The sequence below is a fragment of the Geotrypetes seraphini genome, chromosome 8 (assembly GCF_902459505.1).
Source record: "Geotrypetes seraphini chromosome 8, aGeoSer1.1, whole genome shotgun sequence".
NCBI classification, from domain to species: Eukaryota; Metazoa; Chordata; class Amphibia; order Gymnophiona; family Dermophiidae; genus Geotrypetes; species Geotrypetes seraphini.
Genome location: NC_047091.1, coordinates 127,013,886 through 127,036,995, shown reverse-complemented (window position 1 = coordinate 127,036,995; position 23,110 = coordinate 127,013,886). Strand labels below are relative to the sequence as shown.

At 42.6% G+C, this 23,110-nt stretch overlaps 1 protein-coding gene across 1 annotated transcript in view; it reads left to right on the top strand.

The window, feature by feature from the left end:
* The window catches only part of CIT (citron rho-interacting serine/threonine kinase), a 702,016-nt gene that overhangs the window by 523,646 nt on the left and 155,260 nt on the right, over nt 1-23,110 (top strand). The window contains 3 exon segments of the mRNA XM_033956569.1: nt 11,811-11,891; nt 16,279-16,414; nt 17,996-18,135. Coding sequence (XP_033812460.1) covers nt 11,811-11,891; nt 16,279-16,414; nt 17,996-18,135 — 357 coding nt within the window.

Here is a 23,110-nt window from a genome sequence, read left to right as displayed (position 1 = left end):
CCGATTCAGGGAAAAAAAATTCGATTCGATTTAGCCTATTGAATTGATTTTTCGATTCGATTTTCCTGCCCAATTGGGTGGGGGTTTTTTGGGTTGTTTTTTTCAAATATTCTGGTGGGTTTATTTTATAGCCTCTTCACCCCCTTTGCCCTCTCCTACCCACACTGGTCCTGTGGTGTAAACAAACTAAACAAACAAAAAATACTTTTCCTCTCTCTGTTAAATCCTAGTTCACGTTCGCGGTCTAACACCAGCTCTGGAAGGATGCACATTTCAAATCTGACATATTGTAATCACAAAACAGAAAATAAAATTATTTTTCCTATCTTTTGTTGTCTGGTCATTTTTCTAATCATGTTGGTCCCAGGCTCTGGTTGTCTTCTGATCAGGCTCTCCTTTCTCCGTGCTAACTATCCATCTTCCATCTCTGTTCTCCCCTTCTGTTTCCCTTTCCTCCCCTGGAGGTCTGGCATCTTTCCTTTTTTTTCATCTCCATCCCCCTGCAGCTACAGTAATGGACCCCATCATCCACAGATCCACCATCTCTCCTTTTCTCAACTACCCTTTCATCCAGCATCTCTCTTTTGTGTCCCTGTCCCTATTCTCCTCTCCAGTAGTGTCCCCTTGTGACCCTGTTCCTATGCTCCTAACATGCCCAGCATTTTATCTGTTTCATGTCTCTCCCCATATCCAGCTGCTTCTTTCTCTCTTCCTTACCTCCTGTATCCCCTTCCCCAGGTACAAGCTTTCTCCTACTATCTCTCCTGCCATCCTGCACCCTGCCCACCTACTTTGGAGCAGTATCTGTCCCTCTTGTGCCCTTCCACTTGTGGTATTGCATTTCTCTTTCCCTCTCTCCATTAGTCCAGCACCTCTCCTCTTCTTTCCTCCCCCTCTTTTTGGTTTTGTCTCTCTCTTCCCTTCACTTTACCCCAGGTCTGGCATCTCCCCTCCCCTTTCTTACTCCTTCCTCCTCCTCCCTCTGCACAGGCCTGCCTCCCCGCCGCGAAGGCCTGTTCCCCCCGCAAGCCTGCATGTTCCCCCCAGCTTCCCCGCTTTTACTTTAAGCTAATAAGGCAGCCTGCAGGATCGCTGATGCTATAGCGAACCCTGCAACTGCCATCGTCCTCAGCGGCACATACTCTCTGCTGCGATCCTGATCCTGACATCAGAGGAGGGGCGGGACTGTAGCAGAGAGAACATGCTGCTGAGGACAACGGCAGCTGCAGGGATGGCTATAGCACCAGCGATTCTGCAGGCTGCCGTATTAGCTTAAGGTAAGAGCGGGGAAGCTGGGAGAACATGTAGGCCTTTCCAACTGACCCTCCCCCCTCAAGCAGGAGCAGCAGCGGACGGCCAGCAAGAGGCAGTGCTGCTGCTCCTGCTTTAGGAAGGCACGGGGGAATGATCGGTCATTGAATCAGGAGGCCGATTTTTTTTTAAATTGAATCGATTTGCATCGATTCACTTGATTCGAATTGGTGAATCGATTCAAATCGTGAATCAGGCAGCTCTAGTATATAGCACTATACAATCTAATCTAATATTGGCACTTTTATTTCACTTTACTGAAGTGTCTCAAGGCGAATCACAATTTTAAAAAACCCAAAGAAGTAATTCCTCTTATGAACATTATATGCCCTGGTATTTATAATCAAGCATTCTAAATTGCCAAAATTTCTATCTTTTAATTGTTACCAGTTTTTCCCACTGGTGCCCATCCTTCATTCAAATGTACCAAGCTAACAACTTACTTCTCATCAACATCTTATGTTATCTTTTTCACCTTCGCAGTCTTGCACCTTTGTAACTCAAAGCGCAATCTCCTTTCTCTTCTCCTACTTATGCTCTGAATATCGTCGACTGTATAATGCTACTCATTGTGAAACCGTGTAATACACAGACGCTGGAACTCTCCTGTTACTATCACTAGATGTTCAATGCTATACTCTGTAATTCGCTGTCTCTACAGTTTCTCTTCATTGTAAACCACCTAGAAGTCGCAAGATTGTGGCGGTATATAAGAATAAAGTTATTATTATTATTATTATTAAATCAAATACCATCAAATATTGAATAAATAGGAAACCTTTAACCTGAAAGTGTGATAGTAAGTAATATGCAGATACTACTCAACAATTCATTCCACAAAGCAAGGCCCTACAGATGAGAGTTCTTTCTCTAGTTATTGATTTTCAACAAATTGATATTGCTGGAATACATAATTAACTTACTGGAGCAGAATGCAGTACCCTAGAAGGGGAATAAACAGTGATTAAATCTGAAAGATAGCACTGGCCAACATTAATTTTGGTACCTCAAATGTTAGACCTGTTTCTGGGTATATTTGACCTGATTCCAAAAAAATGGGACCAGTTTTCTTCTATAATCTCTAGTTTTTGAGATACAGAACATGTTTCATATACCACTCGTCACTCTGCTCGCCCATTAAAAAATCAGGATATTTTAATATAGTGTTTAAATTAATATATTTTAAGCATGAAGGAAACATATTAAAAATGTAAAGAAAAGTGTACAACATGAAAATCTACCATATTTTTCGCTTCATAAGACGCACTTTTTTTCCACCAAAAATTGGGTGGAAATTTCAGTGAGTCTTATGAAGCGAAGGTAACTTTTTTTAAACCCCACCCCCACCCACCCCAGTGTACCTTTTTAAAATGACCCACTTGTTGGGGGTACATGAGCTTACTACTGCCCGCCACTGCTGCCTGCCGCCGTTGCTCCTGCTCCCTGCTCACCGCCGCTAGCCGCTGCTGCGCCTCGACTCAAAGAAGGGAAGGGAAGGGCCAGGGTGCAGCAATTGCACGTCGCCAGCCCACAAGCCTTCTCCCGACATCAGAACTGATGTCAGTTCTGATGTTGGGCGAAGGCTTGTGGGTCGTGATGTGCAATCGCTGATCGCTGGCCCTTCCCTTCCCTTCTTTGAATTGCGGCGGACCGGGGCCATAGGAGGAGGAATCGGCAGGTTTCAGCACGCAGGGAGGAAGGCAGTTTCCTGTGCAGCGGCTGCGGACCGGGGCCAGAGAAGGAGAAATCAGCGGAGGATAGGCAGTTTCCAGCGCAGCAGGGAGGATGAAGGACAAAGGCTGGAAAGCAGAGAGGGCAAGGAGGCATGGGAGGAAGGGAGAACAAAGATAAAGGCTAGAAGGCAGTAAGGGGGCATAAACTCAGGACATGGGAGGGAGAGGTAGGTCAAAGAACAAAGGCTGGAAGGCAGTGAGTGTGGGGGGGGGCACGAACTTGGGCTTGGGAGGGACGGAATAGAAAGGGACAATTCTTGGGCCTGAGTGAAGAAAGGAAGGAAGAAAGAAAGGAAAGAAGGAGACTCTTGAAATCACCAGACAACAAAAGTAGGAAAAATTATTTTATTTTCAATTTAGAGATCAAAATGTGTCAGTTTTGATAATTTATATCTGCTGTGTGTATATGAAAAATGAAATGAGCAGCCTGGCAGGGAAGAGGAGACAGGGTGCAGAGCCTGGTATATATTAGTACACAATTTGGATTTTTTTCTAGTTTTCCTACTCTAAATCTAGGGTATATCTTATGGTCCAGTGCATCTTATGGAGCAAAAAATATGGTACTTATTTCATACTAAAAGCACAAGTTTATGGTACAAACTTTCTAGTCATTGAACACACAAGAAGCTCCTTTTGTTAGACTTCCGAGAGTGGGATCTGCCAAGACAATCCTGCATAAGATTTCAACAATAGTCTGCCATCATGTGTGTATCCCATCATCCTTGGTATCTGGCTTACATTGTTTTTATGTCTTGGTGAAATCTTTCACCTTGCTCTTTACTTAAGTCACCAAGGTTCTCTGGAAAACGATCTAAGTGACTGTGCAGATAATGGACTTTCACACTCATGTTATAGCCAAGCCTGTTGAAATGAAAGAGCATATCCTCTACTAATTATGTGTAGTTGTCTGCCTTCTTGTTGCCAAGAAAGTTTTTCACAACAAGAACAAATGAAGACCAGGCAAATGATTCGATTTCATTCACTGATGCTATGAAATGTGGGTCATTTATAAGTTGTCTGATCTGTGGACCATCAAAAATTCCTACCTTCAGTTTTTCCATGGTAAGTCCAGGCAACATATGCGCTATGTATTCAGTGCTCGAACCGTCTTTATTCAAAGCCTTTACAAATTGTTTCATCAGGCCTAGCTTTATATGTAGTGGTGGCAGTATGAGGGAATGTTTCACGGAGCGGTACCGAAGACATGGGTTCCATTTTAGCCTCTTCAAATCATCGTCGCCATTCATCTTGGACCGTCAGTCTGTATCCAGAGGACACTACTGATCCAAACATCAACGATCATCTTCATTGGAGCATCAAGCATCGTTGAAGCATCATTGTATTTCTGCACATAAACATCGAGTCATCAGCGTACTTCATCTCATTCAGATTGTCTTTGAGTCATCGAGGCAATTCATCAAAGAATCGACGTTCTTCATCGGAGCATCAATGTTCTTCATCTAAACACCGATGTTCTTCTTTACATCAAGGTTCTACATCAAGGTATCAAAGGTTTTTCATTTGGGACACCAAAAGCTTTTTATCAAAAATTGGAATTGGCCTTTAGCCATGACACAGCATTCCAGCTCAAGTCTCTTAATTTCCAGCAAACTCGCATAAAAAAGGAAATTAATGTTTTGTCACAAATGACATTGCTGCTTATCTTGGAGCACCAGTATGGGTGCAAAAGACATCGATCTGAGATTCTGCACCAACATCAATGATTTTTCATTGGGATACTGTGACAGGAATCCATCGTGGGTGTAGAGCCCGTAAGGTGTTTTTTTTCCTGTTGCCTGGACCTGATTATGCAAAGACTAGGGGAGAATCTAACATGGGTGTAGAGCCTGTTAAGTTAGAGTCCTTGCCAAAAAGAAAGAGTAAGAAAAGCAGTGTCTGCCTTTGTACTTATACACTATCAAATAGACATTCTCTTTCTCCATGTTAACAAATGAAGCTGAATGGTTCTCTGTTTTATCCTCTAACCAGGATCAACCAGCATCGATCCATGTTGCAACTGCCTTTCCATACTACTTCAGGAATTCACCATGGGTGTAGAGCCTGTAAGGTGGTCTTTTTCCTGTTGTCTGGATACAAACGTGCAAAGACAAGTGGCAGAATCTAACATGGGTGTAGAGTCTGTTAAGTTAGTTTCCTTATCAGGGGACAGTAGTTCATAAAAGTTCAACTACTTTCCTTCTAGACATATGCTTTCAGATCCCCTTTTTTTAGTGGTATTCTATCCTTACTGAGCTCCTCTTGAGATTTAAAAAAAAAAAAAAAAATCAAGTTTCAAGTTTCAAGTTTATTAAAAGTTTGATTAATCGCTTAATCTACATTCAAAGCGATGTACATGTTAATAAAATTACAATAAAAAAAGGGGAATCATATACTAAATAAAACTGAACACATTATTGACAGAAAAAATACAAAACGGGACAAACATGATACATAAGGAAAAGGGGGGGTAAAAGTTACAATATATGTTAAAGATAGAAAAAACAGGTAGGGAAAATACATAAGGAAGGGAAAAAAAAAAACTGAGTATTTCAGTAGAAGATTAGAGGTAAAAGAAGTGTTGTTAATTTGTGTAGAGAGGATTAAATAGAAAAGGCATCTTTAAAGAGAAAACTTTTCAGGTTACCTTTGAATTTTTCAATGTTTGTTTCTTCCCTTAGATAGATAGGGAGAGAATTCCAGATTTGGGGTGCTGAAACAGAAAAGATAACTTGTCGTCGAGTATTTATGAATTTAAGAGAGGGGACCGATAGCAGATGTTGTTCTGTGGATCTTAATGTTCGATTAGTAGTATATGGAATCAAATATTTGTGAATGAATGCTGGGGTTTTGAAAAGAAGAGTTTTGTATGTAAGCAGGCATATTTTATAAGATACTCGGTGGGTGACTGGTAACCAATGTGCTTCCCTAAGAAGAGGTGTCACATGGTCAAATTTCCTTGCTTTTGTAATCAATTTTATAGAAGTGTTTTGAATAATCTGAAGGCGTTTAAGTTCCTTTTGAGCAATACCATTATACAGAGAATTACAATAATCTATTCTGGATAAAACGAAAGAATGGATAAGAATTTTGAGAGATTTTTCACAAAGAAATTGGGAAATAGAACGAATTTGTCTGAGCCTAAAAAAAAGATAACTTGACGACACTACTGATATGATCGTGAAAAGTGAGTTTATTATCAAATATAATCCCTAAGATTTTTATTTTTTTAACTTCTTGTAACGGGATGCCCTTGATAGTGATTGGGGAATTAATACTTAAATTATCTTTCCAGGGAAAGAGCATTGTATTTGATTTATTTATGTTCAACGCAAGCCGATTGAAATTTAACCAATCTGATATTTTTTCTAATTTCGTGGTTATTGTTGAAATATCCAAAGGGTTATTAGTATCGATGGGGTGTAGTAATTGGATATCATCGGCATAAGCAAAGACGTTAAAACCGATGGACTGACATAGAGTAAGAAGTGGTGCAAGAAAAATATTGAAAAGAAGTGGAGATAATATTGAACCTTGCGGAACACCGTATGTTAGAGAGACATTATTAGAAATTTCATTATTGAATAATACGGAAGATGTACGGTCGGAAAAGTAAGATTGAAACCAGGAAAAAAACCTGGTCCGAAACACCAATAGATTGAAGCCTGTTTAATAGAAGTTCATGGTCGATAGTGTCGAAAGCGGCTGAAAGGTCTAGTGAAATTAATAGAACTGACTGGTGGTGATCTAGGAAATAATGTATGGATGTTGTCATACCTAGTAATGAATATTCTGTTGAGTGGTGTTGCCTAAAGCCTGTCTGATTTGGGTGTAAAATATTGGTTTTTTCGATGAAATCTGATAACTGATTAAAGACTATCTTCTCAGTTAATTTTGATAGAAAAGAAATGTTAGCTATTGGTCTATAGTTTGACATGTCATTAATACTAGTTTTTTGATCTTTAATGATGGGGCGAATAGTTGAGGTTTTCCAGAGTTTTGGCATATAGCTTTGTTTTAAGCTTTCACTAATAAGTGTAAGAATTGCTGGACCAAATATCCTGAAATAACGTTTGAGAATAAACGGTGGTATTGAGTCAGCTGAAGAGCCTTTAATATTAATAGAATTCAAGAGTGTTTCGATCTCAGTTAAATTTGGAATTTTGAAATGGGAGCATTTCGACGAAAATGGGCTGGGATCTGTTTGTTCATAAGTGGATAAGAGTGATTGATGTGCGTTAAAAGTTGCCCTAATGTTAGTAATTTTGTTAATAAAATACGTAGAAAGATCTTGGGCAGTAAGGGTGGATTGTTCTTCATGATTTTTCCGTTTGCTTGAGTAAGTAATTGAATTCAAAATTCGGTAGAGTACTGAGGAATTATTAGCTTTCAAAATTTTAGTTGAATAATACTTAGTTTTGGCATCATTAATTTTTAATTTATAGAATTTAGAGTGTTCTTTAAATGATTCAGTATTAACTGGTGTTCTATTTTTCCTCCATTTACGTTCAAGTGATCTTAATTGTTTTTTAATAAGAGAAAGTTCTGAATTGAACCAGGGATTTGTAGATTTCTTTGATGAGATAGTTTTGGTTTGTAAAGGAGCTAGAGAATCTAATAATAAAAGAGTATTGGTACAACAACAAACAAACAAAAACACTAAATCAATTTTTGGTTTTTACAAGGCTATTTAACAAATCCATTCTTACTTTTCTTTTTAAATCTTTGATAATATTCTTCCCCTCTACTTTCTGGCATATTGTTTTGATAATATGCTTACCCTCTCTGATTTTCTCATTTTAAGGCTTATTACAGTACTTTTCAGTCTTCATGTGATAATTATATTACAAATAATAATTATATTACAGAATAATAATTATATTACAAATATTTTTATCAAGAGGTTGGTTTCTACACAGTAAGCCACTATATCTTTTTTAATTTTATGTTCTATAGTATCAGCTTTTCTAGGATAGTTCCTACTTTTTATCTTATAAAGCAATTCTTTTCAAGAAAATCATGCTTTTGTTTGATTACAAAATTCCTTTCCCTTTTTCATTTGTATTTTCTCAGGGATAGGACTATTTTCAACTGTTCATTGGGCCAGCTGCTCCATATAGGTGCATTAGCCAGTAGTCCTCTCGTATTTGTTTTTTGAATCTTTTTGGTGTCTCCATTACCTATATTTAGATTCAACTGACTAGGAGGTTGTTTATTATATTTTATGCATATAGGTTCTCGGAATCATCTGTTTACCTCTAATAGAGCATGGAGTTCCTCTATTCTTTTTTTCCATTAGGTTCCTTCCCTTGCCTCTGCGCTCTCGTATCAGACATTAAGTCTAAATTTTTACAATGCAACGCGAATCTTTCTGAGTTTCTTGGAACCCAACTCTCCCTCCATCCCTTTTATTGAAGCTAGGGAGTCCCTGCTTGTCCTAGGATAAGGCACAGTTACTTACCAGAACTGATGTTATCCGGAGACAGCAGGCAGATATTCTCTCATCCCACCCACCTGCCCTAGTTGGCTTCTTTGCTTGGGCACAGAACTGATGACATCAGGCGTGAAGGCACTCACTCATGCATGGTGCGGGCAGTATTAAGCTTTGAATTCTTAAAGTGCCGGTGCACTTTTTTACTATTTGTATCAGGGCTCCACCTGTTAGGGTATGTAACTGTGCTTTTTAGCACAGCAGTATACTCCTGATTTTCCTGTAATAATCTTATAATGCAATAAGAATTTTTAGCAAAGGAAAATCAGCAGTCCAATCACTGCACTAAAGGATAGTATAGTGGGATTGCAAAAAGCATGCAGAAAGCTGAATTTTATTTAGCACAGTTTGGGGGGTTTACCGTATTTTCGCGGATATAACGCGCGCGTTATATGCGTTTTTACCTACCGTGCATACCCCTCGCGCGTTATACGCGTGAGCGCGGTATACAAAAGTTTTTCTACATAGTTCCCACCCCGCCCGACGCCCGATTCACCCCCCCCCAGCAGGACCGCTCGCACCCCCACCCCGAACGACCGTTCGCACGCGCTCCCACCCGCACCCGCGATCGGAGCAAGAGGGAGCCCAAGCCCTCTTGCCCGGCCGACTCCCCGACAATATCGGGCCAGGAGGGAGCCCAAACCCTCCTGGCCACGGCGACCCCCTACCTCCACCCCGCACTACATTACGGGCAGGAGGGATCCCAGGCCCTCCTGCCCTCGACGCAAACCCCCCTCCCTCCCTCCAACGACCGCCCCCCCCAAGAACCTCCGACCGCCCCCCCAGCCGACCCGCGACCCCCCTGGCCGACCCCCACGACACCCCCACCCCCCTTCCCCGTACCTTTGCTAGTTGGCCGGACAGACGGGAGCCAAACCCGCCTGTCCGGCAGGCAGCCAACGACGGAATGAGGCCGGATTGGCCCATCCGTCCCAAAGCTCCGCCTACTGGTGGGGCCTAAGGCGCGTGGGCCAATCAGAATAGGCCCTGGAGCCTTAGGTCCCACCTGGGGGCGTGGCCTGAGGCACATGGGCCCAACCCGACCATGTGCCTCAGGCCGCGCCCCCAGGTGGGACCTAAGGCTCCAGGGCCTATTCTGATTGGCCCAAGCGCCTTAGGCCCCACCAGTAGGCGGAGCTTTGGGACGGATGGGCCAATCCGGCCTCATTCCGTCGTTGGCTGCCTGCCGGACAGGCGGGTTTGGCTCCCGTCTGTCCGGCCAACTAGCAAAGGTACGGGGAAGGGGGGTGGGGGTGTCGTGGGGGTCGGCCAGGGGGGTCGCGGGTCGGCTGGGGGGGCGATCGGAGGTTCTTGGGGGGGGCGGTCGTTGGAGGGAGGGAGGGGGGTTTGCGTCGAGGGCAGGAGGGCCTGGGATCCCTCCTGCCCGTAATGTAGTGCGGGGTGGGGGTAGGGGGTCGCCGTGGCCAGGAGGGTTTGGGCTCCCTCCTGGCCCGATATTGTCGGGGAGTCGGCCGGGCAAGAGGGCTTGGGCTCCCTCTTGCTCCGATCGCGGGTGCGGGTGGGAGCGCGTGCGAGCGGTCGTTCGGGGTGGGGGTGCGAGCGGTCCTGCTGGGGGGGGGTGGGTTGGGGGTCGGGCGGGGTGGGGGTAGGGGGGTCGCCGTGGCCAGGAGGGTTTGGGCTCCCTTCTGGCCCGATATTGTCGGGGAGTCGGCGGTCCTTCGGGGTGGGGGTGCGAGTGGTCCTGCCGGGGGGGGGCAGGGCGGGGCGGGTAAATGGAGAGTCGGGACAGCGCACGGAGAGTCGGGGAGGGCGAAAGGAGAGTCGGGGTGGCCAGAGGAGAGTCGGGGCGGGCGAAAGGAGAGTCGGGGTGGCCAGAGGAGAGTCGGGGCGGGCGAAAGGACAGTCGGGCAGCATGCGCGTTATACCCGTGAGCGCGGTATACAAAAGTTTTTATACATAATATTGTGGTTTCTGCGCGCTATACCCGTGTGCGCGTTTTACACGGGTGCGCGTTATATCCGCGAAAATACGGTACTTGTCTTGAAGTGCTGAATGTTTACTTCAGTTCAGGACTGGAGCAAAGATGAAGTACAGGAGCAAAAAGGTCATCTGAGGTGAAGTGCCCAAGTTAGCTTATTGTCACCCCCAAGAAACTATCTGATCCAAGGCACCCTTGGCCTCGGCATACCAGATCCAGGCATCCAGACATCGCTAAGAGTCAGTTGCTGTCACTTTTCAAGATGACAGCAGTGAAAGAGGAACTCTTCTGGTCACTTTCCTGCCTGGAGAGCCCCAGTGAGTCAGAAGATCTGAAAATTGTGGCTGGGGTAGTAAGTGGTTCAGGGAGTCCAACCTGCTGATCTTTTATAATGTTTCTGTCTCCCTTCCTGCAAGTGCATGAGCCAGTCCTCACTCATTAACAAGAAAAGAGACATTTTACTTAAAGTGCAGGAAAATACTGCAGATTACCACAACATATGCAGTATTTTTTTTCTGTCAGCACACACTTAATTAATTCTGCTTTAATTTGTTAATTCTGCTTCCTTTTGTTTTGGCCCTTCTCCCCCTCTTTTTCTTTATACAAATTGTATTTCTGCCCTTTTCCATCCTGTATCGGTAAGTTAATGTTTGTCAGCGCGTTTGAATGTTTGTAGCATTATTTGTAATTTGTTTTTATCGTACGCTCTTTTTATACTTTGTTTTTATATTATGTAAAACTGCTTTGAATCTTGATAAGATGGTATGTCAAATTTTTAAATAAACCTGAAACCTAAAAGGATTTTTTTACTACATGCATTAGAATGCTGTGCCTTGGTAGTTGGTGCATCATTCTAATGCACCACTTACTGCATCAAGGCCAATGTTTTGTGACACTTAGACTGATGTTTGTAATATTGTCATCCAACACATAGAAACCAGCTCTGTGGGTGCTTAAGCACCCCTAAAACTCATTAACTGTGTCCAGGCAAGGGTAATTTCCTTTTGGTTTAGTACCCCCAATCATTTTGAAATGTTGGCACCTATGATCCAGCATGAGTAGTTCCTTTTCCCTTTGAGACAGAGATCATTGCTCATGAGCTTCAATTTTACCATTCCTGTATTAGCTTCAGCTGCCCTTCTACAAAGAGGCTAGTGCTGTTTCTTGCTGTCAAACAGTTACATTTGATGACTATCGCTACTCTTGTGTATAAACTTAAAAGTAATAGTTTAACTATTAATATAAAAGTATAAACAGCTTTAGGCACAATACAACATGTCTGCCTGACATATTGTGAAATCCCAAAGATTGACCATGTTTTCTTCCTTTTTCTCATAAGAAACTACTGGGGAATTCTCTTCTGAAACTGGAGGGGGAAGATCGTCTGGACATAAATTGTACCATTCCTCTTTCTGACCAGGTAATGAATAATTGAACATAGTACAGTGGTGCCTCACACAACGAACTTAATCCGTTCCAGGAGCAAGTTTGTTATGTGAAACGCGTTTTCCCATAAGAATACATGTAAAACAAAATAATTCGTTCTGTAGCATAAAATATGCTAAGATGACATAAAAAAAGATAAATTTTTGGTTATTATTTTTATTTAGATACATCTAAAAACATAATTGTTTTTTAAAACAACACACATTTTTTAAATTTAAAGACAGACTAAGTAGAGTCTAATTTTACAGTGAGAGGGCAGAGTCTCAGCGGCAAAAACTGGGACTTAACTGTTCATTTTTTTTTTTTTCTACCGTGTTTCCCCGATGATAAGGCAGGGCCATCAAATAAGACAGCCCCCCTTTTTAGAAAAAAATGTAAAATAAGGCACCCCCCCGCAAATAAGCCACCCACCGATACCTGCGCTTACCCGAATCGGGTGGTACGGTTGGTGACTCCGTGTAGTCCCTGGCACCCCCGACACGATCGGGGCAAGAGGGAGCTCAAGCCCTCTTGCCCCCCCGACTCCCCGACACGATCGGGGCAAGAGGGAGCTCAAGCCCTCTTGCCCCCCCCCGACTCCCCGACACGATCGGGGCAAGAGGGAGCTCAAGCCCTCTTGCCCCCCCGACTCCCCGACACGATCGGGGCAAGAGGGAGCTCAAGCCCTCTTGCCCCCCCCGACTCCCCGACACGATCGGGGCAAAAGGGAGCTCAAGCCCTCTTGCCCCCCCGACTCCCCGACACGATCGGGGCAAAAGGGAGCCCAAGCCCTCTTGCCCCGCCGATTCCCCAACTCCCCGACAATATCGGGCCAGGAGGGAGCCCAAGTCCTCCTGGCCACGGCGACCCCCTAACCCCACCCTGCACTACATTACGGGCAGGAGGGATCCCAGGCCCTCCTGCCCTCGACGCAAACCCCCCCTCCCCCCAACGACCGCCCCCCCCCAAGAACCTCCGACCGCCCCCCCAGCCGACCCGCGACCCCCCTGGCCGACCCCCACGACACCCCCAACCCCCTTCCCCGTACCTTTCTGTAGTTGGCCGGACAAACGGGAGCCAAACCCGCCTGTCCGGCAGGCAGCCATCGACGGAATGAGGCCGGATTGGCCCATCCGTCCCAAAGCTCCGCCTACTGGTGGGGCCTAAGGCGCCTGGGCCAATCAGAATAGGCCCGGGAGCCTTAGGTCCCTCCTGGGGGCAGGGCCTGAGGCACATGGTCGGGTTGGGCCCATGTGCCTCAGGCCCCGCCCCCAGGAGGGACCTAAGGCTCCCGGGCCTATTCTGATTGGTCCAGGCGCCTTAGGCCCCACCAGTAGGCGGAGCTTTGGGACGGATGGGCCAATCCGGCCTCATTCCGTCGATGGCTGCCTGCCGGACAGGCGGGTTTGGCTCCCGTCTGTCCGGCCAACTACAGAAAGGTACGGGGAAGGGGGTTGGGGGTGTCGTGGGGGTCGGCCAGGGGGGTCGCGGGTCGGCTGGGGGGGCGGTCGGAGGTTCTTGGGGGGGGGCGGTCGTTGGGGGGAGGGGGGGTTTGCGTCGAGGGCAGGAGGGCCTGGGATCCCTCCTGCCCGTAATGTAGTGCAGGGTGGGGTTAGGGGGTCGCCGTGGCCAGGAGGACTTGGGCTCCCTCCTGGCCCGATATTGTCGGGGAGTTGGGGAATCGGCGGGGCAAGAGGGCTTGGGCTCCCTTTTGCCCCGATCGTGTCGGGGAGTCGGGGGGGCAAGAGGGCTTGAGCTCCCTTTTGCCCCGATCGTGTCGGGGAGTCGGAGGGGCAAGAGGGCTTGAGCTCCCTCTTGCCCCGATCGTGTCGGGGAGTCGGGGGGGCAAGAGGGCTTGAGCTCCCTCTTGCCCCGATCGTGTCGGGGAGTCGGGGGGGGCAAGAGGGCTTGAGCTCCCTCTTGCCCCGATCGTGTCGGGGAGTCGGGGGGGCAAGAGGGAACCAGGCGGAGAGAGGGCAGTTAAGCGCAGTGCCTGCGCGGAAGGATGCAGCTCGGGCGACTTCGTTGTGTGAAACGAAGTTCGTTGTACGGATCAAGACATAAAGTTCGTTGTGCGCAGCGTTTGCTGTGCGAGGCGTCCGTTATGCGAGGCACCACTGTATAAGTATGAACCACACACTGTATAATAGCAGAGTGGTACAACTATGCAGAGTGGTAGTTTGGTTATGTTTTAGTAACATAATGTAGTCTTAGTTGATAAAAGGTACAGTATTTTGTTCAGTTTGGTATTTCTCAAACTACCAATACTTAGGTGGTGATTAAGTGAAAGAGATAAATTCGTGTAGAAATCTAGAAAATGGGGAGATTTGGTAGAGACTTAAATATCTATTTGGAATAAATATGCATGACGTGAGTCTCTTTCAAACCCCGCACTGCTCCTTGTGACCCTGGGCAAGTCACTTAATCCTCCATAACCCCAGGTACGTTAGATAGATTGTGAGCCCACCGGGACAGAGAGGGAAAAATGTTTGAGTACCTGATTGTAAAAACCGCTTAGATAACCTTGATAGGCGGTAAATAAAAAATCCTAATCCTAAAAATCCTAATCTTAATTTCAATTGAATGGAAATTCCAGAGGGCATGGAATGAGGTTAAGAGGTAATATGCTCATGAATAATCTAAGGAAATACTTTTTTTACAGAAAGTTTCAAGTTTATTATGGATTTGATTAATCGCTTATTCAAAATTCTAAGCAATGTACAAAGGAGTAAAATAATGAATTACAATTATCAAGGGGAAACAAACCAGATAAATACGACTGACTTGTCAAAACATATGGTACAAAATGAAAAAATAGGGAAAGAAATACAAGTTAATGATAGTAAGTAATACGAGTAAGGGAAAAAACAATAGGAAGGGGGAAAACAGTGAGCTTCAAAGAAATTAAGAACTAAGGTTCAGTTGATGCACCTTATCTGATTTTCTAGTTGGTATACCTAACCTAATTTACTAGTTGTCAAATGCATCTTTAAAAAGAAAGCATTTTAACTTGCTCTTAAATCTATCTAAATTATGTTCTTCCTGTACATGAATTGGGAGTAAATTCCATGTTTGGGGTGCTGTGACGGAGAAAATAAATTGCCACCGTGTATTTATGGTTTTAAGTGAGGGAACTATTAAAAGATGTTGGTCAGTAGATCTGATTAATCTTGTTGATGTATAGGGAATCAATAGTCTATGAATAAAGGCGGGAGTTTTATAGAGAAGAGATTTGAAAGTCAATAGACTTAATTTATATGTTATGCGGTGTGCAACTGGAAGCCAATGCGCTTCCTTAAGTAGAGGTATTACATGGTCAATTTTTTTAGCTTTCCTTATGAGTTTAATTGAAGCATTTTGAATGATCTGTAAATGTCGGATTTCTTTTTGGGCAATTCCTTTAAATAGTGCATTGCAATAGTCAATTTTTGAAATTACCAGGGAATGGATTAGTGTATTAAGTAACTTGGGGGTATAAGAATTTAGAAACTGAACGAATTTGACGTAGTCTAAAGAAGGTAGATCTAACAATACTACTAATATGTTCATGATAGATAAGTTTGCAATCAAAAATAACCCCAAGGATCTTAATACTACTGATCGACTGCAGGATGGAACCTTTAATAGAAATTGGAAACAGGGTGGTAGATGCATGGAATAGTCTCCTTGTAGAGGTGGTGGAGACAAAGACTGTATCTGAATTCAAGAAAGTATGGGACATGCACATGGGATCTCTTAGGGAGAGGAGGAGATAATGGATGCTGTAGATAGGCAGACTGAATGGGCTATCTGGCCTTTATCTATTTTTCTATGATGTTGGAAACCCAAAACTGAGTAGGGAAAAAGTGGCCAGGCCAAGATAAAGGTATGCCATTCCTGACAATGTTTGTTAATTTTTGTGAGTTATGACTTGTTTTTCTTTCACACAGGTAATAATATAACTCCTCAGACCATTACATGGAAACCTCTAAAAACTTGAGTTGTACCTTAGAAACAGAGAAAATGATGGCAAATAGAGTCAGTATGACCTATCTAATCTACTCATTTGAACCAACTAACAAACTCTACAATCCTTTCCTCGCCTTTAAAGTTCTTCTGTGCTTGTCTCATGCTTTCTTAAATTTAGATTTCTACTGGGAGCTCCTTCCAAACGTCCGCCATCCTTTCTGTAAAGAAATATTTCAAACTACTCCTGAGCCTGTCCCTTTTCACCTTCATCTTATGTCTCCTCATTTACATTTGATCACCATAGGTATAACTCCAACATACATGAGCATATAAAATATTAGAGAGCACATGGCAAATATGATTTTGTGTAAAAGGTTGAAAGTGGATGACTTGGTTTATATAATGGACTAAATTCTTCCTTTTTCTTTCTACAGATTGTACTGGTGGGTGCAGAGGAGGGTCTGTATGCTTTAAATGTTCTGAAGAATTCTCTGACACATATCCCAAGTGTTGGTGCTGTTTTCCAAATTCACATCATCAAGGAATTGGACAAGTTGCTTTTCATTGCAGGTTCAATAATAGATGAATTTAATAATAGATGATTATTTGGATATATATATATAAATATACCCTGTTTCCCTGAAAATAAGACGTATCCCAAAAATAAGCCCTAGTTAAGATCGACCCCAAAGCCCCTCCCTTCCATGTCCCAAACACTCCCTGACTCCATCCCTGAAACTAATGCTGCCCATTTCACCCGAAAAAATTGGACTCATCAATTCAATGACCCCCCCCCCCCCACCCTAGTGAGACCTGACATACCTCCACACCAAGGCATCCTAAAGCAGCAGCGGTGGCAGCACTCTGAATGGGCTGTTTCATGACCTTCCCCACTGGGGCCTGCCCTCTATCACGTCACTGATGGTTAATTGTTTCACAGATAAAACACTTGCTATGTATACATATATGATGTGATCATATTTTCACATAAAGACCCCTGAGAAAGGAGTGTTCTTCGAATCACGGACTGTGTCGGGTCCTGGTTTATAACCCCATGTGAACCATATTCTTTGGATACAAACTGTTTATTCAATGATTAAAGACTTAGTTTTATTGTACATCATCTCTGCAGTTCTCTTTTTTGTTTGCTGTTTGATATATTACTGCAGTTTTGTTGGATTTTCTTAGCAGGTCTTGTAATAAGGACATTGGTATGCTTTCTTTTTTTTTTTTTTATGCTTTATCATTCACTTTTTCTGTGCTCATTTACAAAGCTATTGGCAAAAATATGGTCAACCATTTGCTCTCTTCTAACAGTTCAGGAAACTATATCACTTAATGTCATTATGCTGGGAGTTTATGGTCTGAATTGCCCAATGCCTGAGGACAAGACCAAATTACTAAGGATTCTTTTGAACTTAGCTATTAAAACCATTCTATGCAATTGGAAATATACTTCTAAAATTAATTACAATGCCTGGTAGAATATAGTTTGAATCACAGTTAAATTTGAAAGAGTTGCAGCTAAAAAACCCAACAGCATAAGAGCATTTAACAAAATATGGGAACCACTTATATAGTCTAATGCCCTATTAGTTATAATTTGCCTAATATAATATATTTACTATCTTCTTGCTCTTCATGTACATCCATGCTGCCCATCATATTTATTCTCCAATATGTATGTTGTTATTATATACTATTTTTCTTATACCTTGGCTGTTGCCATTATTATCACTGACATTTTTTAAATGTACCTATATCTTAATGATACATGGTGCATTATGTTACTGTCTTATAAATTGAACTATAAAGTTTATTATAACCCAATAAAACTTATTGAACAAATCTCAGATCTTTTTTCTTGTCCCCAGATCTTGTGACTCCTTTGGGCTAATATTAGTGAAGTAATATATTTTAATTAAGATAATTAATTTGAAGTATAGCAAATTATACTTCTTAATCAAGGAAAAACACAGCACTGCCACTAAGCAATCAGGTCAGCTCCATGCATAGAAGTATAATTTGAATTAGAATTGGTATGAAACTTATGAGAAGTAAAGCCATCACCAAGACTTCAGCTGTTATAATTGCCTGTTGTCTCTTTTTATAATCATTTAGTTCTGAAAGTGTTCATGTTTCTTTATTTAGGAGAAGAGAGAGCTTTATGTCTTGTTGATGTAAAAAAGGTGAAGCAATCACTAGCACAGGCTCACCTCCCAGCCCAACCTGAGATACCAGTAACTGTCTTTGAGGCTATCAAAGGATGTCATCTTTTTGCTGCTGGCAAGGTATGGTGCTGATATGCAAATCAGTTATCTGCTTTACCATATTACTGCATTATGATGCTGGAAAAAGCATTGGCAAGCCTAGGCAAATCCTTTAAATTTAGCCCTTTAGAGGTCTGATCAGTGGTGATCAAGATGTATTTATAAAATTTGGAGTCCACTTATCCACAATTCTAGGCAGATGGCATTTATTTTCTTTTATATTCCTGAAGAAATGTACAGGAAACTTGTTCTCCATAGAAAATCCAGAGTACAGTTCACTAAAATGTAGTTGATACAATGGCCCCAATACTCAAAGAAAAGCTGAGTTAAATTTAGGCTCCTGTGACATTTAATGTTTGGACAACATAATTCACACCACTATCAGAGGTTACTTTCTTAATAAAGTTATTTATAACTACAGGAGGAAAGGAGATATGATACAAGCATTAAAATATTTGAGAGACAGCAATATAAGAACATAAGAATAAACTTACTGGATCAGACCAATGGTCCATCTAGCCCAGTATACCATCTTCAAAAAGCGAACCACATCTGAAAAAAAATGTTAAGCGCCTACCCTGCAGTAACCCATTAAAGAACCCATTAAGAAGGGGATCACAAACAGAGGTGAGAAGATTATCATGCCGCTATACCAGTCCATGGTAAGCCCCCCACCTGGAATACTGCATCCAACACTGGTCGCCGTACATGCAAAAGGACATAGTACTATTCGAAAGGGTCCAGAGAAGAGCAACAAAAATGGTTAAGGGACTGGGAGAGTTGCTGTACAATGAGAGGCTAGAGAAACTGGGCCTCTTCTCCCTTGAAAAAAGAAGACCGAGAGGGGACATGATCGAAACATTCAAGATATTGAAGGAAATTAACTTAGTAGAGAAAGAGAGATTGTTCACCCTCTCCAAGGTGAAGAGAACGAGAGGGCACTCGCTAAAGTTACAAGGAAAAAGATTCCATACAAATGTAAGGAAGTTCTTCTTCACCCAGAGAGTGCTAGAAATCTGGAACGCTCTTCCGGAGGCTGTTATACGGGAAAGCACCCTTCAGGGATTCAAGAAAAGGTTGATTAAGTTCCTACTGGAACAGAACATACACAGGTAAGGCTAGACTCAAATAAGGCACTTGTCTTTGACCTAAGGGCCGTCTTGTTAGCGGACTGCTGGGCACGATAGACCACTGGTCTGACCCAGCAGCAGCAAATCTTATTTTCTTATATTCACAGTGACCAATGCAGATAACTAGTATCTGGCAAAAACCCAAAAAGTAGCAATATTCCATGCTAATTATTCAAGGCAAGCAGTGGCCTCCCCCATGTCTGTCTCAACAACAGACTATGGACTTTTTCTCCAGGAAATTGTCCAAACCTTTCTTAAAACCAGCTAAGTTAACTGCTCTTACCAGAACGTCTGGCAACATGTTCCAGAGCTTAACTATTCTCTGAGTGAAAAAAATATTTCCTCCTATTAGTTTTAAAAGAATTTCCCTGTAACTTTGAATGCCCACTTGTACCTGTTCTACACCACTCAGGATTTTCTAGACTTCAGTCATATCTCCCCTCAGCTTTCTCTTTTCCAAGCTGAAGAGCCCTAATCTCTTTATTCTTTCCTCATATGAGAGGAGTTCCATTCCCTTTATCATCTTGGTTGCTCTTCTTTGAACCTTTTCTAGTTCCACTATATATTTTTTGAGATAAGGTGACCAGAATTGAACACAATACTCAAGGTGAGATTGCACCATGGAGCGGATACAGAAGCATCTGGTAACTATGATTTGGGTTATCTTTCCCAATATGCATCATTTTGCACTTGTCCACATTAAATTTCATCTACCATTTGGATGCCCACTCTTCAATTTCCTAAGATCTGCCTGCAATTTTTTCACAATCTGCATGTATTTTATCAACTTTGAACAGTTTAGTGTCATCTGCAAATGTAATCACCTCACTCGTTCCAATTTACAGACCATTTATAAATAAGTTAATTACAGATCATTGAGTATCTTCAATATTCACCCTCTCCATTGAGAAAAATGGCCATTTAACCTTACCCTCTGTTTTCTATCCAATAACCTTTTCCTAATCCATAACTGAACATGATTCTTTAATTTTCCCAGGAGCCTCTCATGAAAATCTAGATACACTACATCAGCTGGCTCACCTTTATCCACATGTTTATTCATACCTTCAAAGAAGTCAAATAAATTGATGAGGCAAGATCTCCCTCAGCTGAACCTATATTGACTCTGCTCATTAAATCATGTTTTGTCTACATGTTCCACTATTTTGCCTGGCACTACAGGCAGGCTTACTGGTCTGTAATTTCCTGGATCTCCCCTAAAACCATCCGATCCAGGTGATTTATCACTTAACTTGTCGATTTAGCTTAGTACTTCTTCCAGATTCACTGAGATTTCTTCCAGTTCCTCCGGATCATCACCATTGAAAAATATCATCTTCTGTAAAAACTGAAGCAAAGAATTCATTCAGTCTCTCCACTTTGGAACTCAGACCTATTTGCAATGCTTTGAAGACTTTTCAACACAGTATATCTAATCAAGTCTTCACAGTACGCACGGACAATCAAGTTGTGATGTATTATATAAACAAGCAAGGAGGTACAGGTTCTCTGACTCTGTCAAGAGGCCGAGAAGATTTGGAGCTGGTCAATTGCTCAAAACATATTTTTAAAAGCTGTCTATGTTCAAGGAGCAGAAAATACTCTTACCGACAAACAGCAGATTTCTTCGGCCACACAGATGGGATGGTCAATTTGGCCAAGAAGTATTACAAAATTTATTCTCTTAATGGCCAACTCTCCCTCCATCCTATTGCAGTAAGCTAGGGAGTCCCACATGTGAGAATATGCTGCCTGCTGGTCCTAGGATAAAGCACAGTTACTTACTATAACAGGTGTTATCCAGGGATATCAGGCAGATATTCTCACATCCCACCAACCTTCCCTGGCTGGCTTGCTTTTGGAACTCAGGTGCGTGAGCGAGCTTTGGGAGGGAAGGCAATCACCCATACACTGTGTGGGCAGTTGGGAAGTTTCTTAAAACTTAAAATGACAATACAGGTTTTTAATCTGTCTGTACCAGGGCTCCGTGGATGACATCACCCATATGTGATAATATCTGCCTGCTGTCCCCGGATAACACCTGTTACTGTAATGAAAGGTGGCTGCTCACCTTTCACTGTTTGACAATGACCACGCCACAACAACACATTTGTGGTATTAAAGATATATAAATTGTAATAAGTAATAAAGCAAAAGGAAGCTTACATGATTGGCATCAAAAAAAGGATTGCACAGCAATTGTGCCAAGTGGAGTAAATAACCAAAGACTAATAATTTGTGAAGTTTCAAGTCCACTCTGGCTACTTTCTCATGAGTTGGCTTTTTTATCTCTTTACATGACAGGTTACTGAGCTATTCTGATTGGAAATTACATTGACCCTTTTATTGGTTGTTTACATATTTGATTCCTAATTGGTCATTTCTCATGTTACCTGAAGTCATTACAGACCTGGGTGTTGTCTGAAAAACAACTTTCTTATCTCGTCTGACAGTTTGTTCCTGGTGCTGACCACTAGACCCTCTGGACATACACTCCACCCCTCTAAGTGGCCCACTCCTTCTTCTTAAGTGTTGCGTTAATAAGTACGTGCATGATGTTGTGCACTCAGGACACTTCAGTTAGGTCTAGCCACCGCCTTGTGACTGTCTTTCCATAGCACAGAATGTAGTTCTGCTTTCCAGTCCTTTTCTGTGAACAGCACATCTCTTGGGACATTCCCCCAGCATTTACTTAGAAACTATCAGCAGGCCTGGGTCAGAGATGACTTTTAGTGAATCCATTTTTGTGCTTGGCCTGTTTTTCTTATTAGGCCTTAATCTCTAGGTCCTGCTTGTCAAGACCCTCTGCTGCTGGTGCCCCTCTCAGTAAGTAACTTGCTTTATCTCCCCATGGCCGCAAAACATATGCAGAAGGAATCCACTCCCGATTTCTTCTGTGATCCTCCTACTTCACTGTGAGCTATACTGCCTTTTATTTGGTGTTTTTGCTTTTTATTCTGTGTTTTCAATACTTGGAACTTTCACCTTGGTTTCAGCTCTGCCTGCATAAAGAAGAAGCAGACTGAGGTCTACAGCTGACAGGCCAATCCCTAGTGATACTTGCTAGCCAGCCTGCAGAAGTATTTTAGAGCTCAGGGCCATCCCTGCTTACCTTCTCACCTACTGCTTAGCAGGGATTTGAGCGCAGGCTGTTAGGCATCCGTGGGAGGCTCAGGAGTGTCTCACAGGGTGCTGGCTGCATTTTTTCACCTCCCCCCTTCTGATAGCGTATCTGTCGGTCTACAGGTGTGGATGTATAGTCGGACACCATGTCTTACTGGCATCCTGAAGATCAGAATTCAAGAAGCATTTCCAGCATGAGACAGTTATTCTTCTCCTTTCCAGCTACTGTAAAAAGCTGAGGCAGACTGCAACACATTGCCTGTACAGGGCACAGTGAGTAAGGCTATTTCAGTCTGAAAACAAAGTTGTTTCAGAAGTTCTAAGATTAGCTTTTGTACAGATGTTAGGGATTTTTGAGGGAAAGACTGGGGTTCAGTTTATGTTTTCCTTTAATGTTTGGTTTTCTTCTTTTGATTGGATTGTAATTTTAAATGTGTATGTTTTCATTGATTTTTAATGATATGTGATCTGCTCTGTACTTTCATTGGGTTGAAAAGACAGCCTATAAATACAGGTATTAAATTAGTATAATTAGAGAAATCTTATTTTTATTTTTTATTTAGTATACCATCATTTGACCTGGTAATTTCCGTAGATTATATTTGCCAAACAGAAATTTCACTTCTGTTTTAAAAAAATGGGTCAACTTACATTGAAATTAAGGGTTTTAGTATTAGAGGTATGAAAGAGAGAGAATATGTACAGAGACAGTGTTTCATCTGGGACCCACAAGAATTTATGAA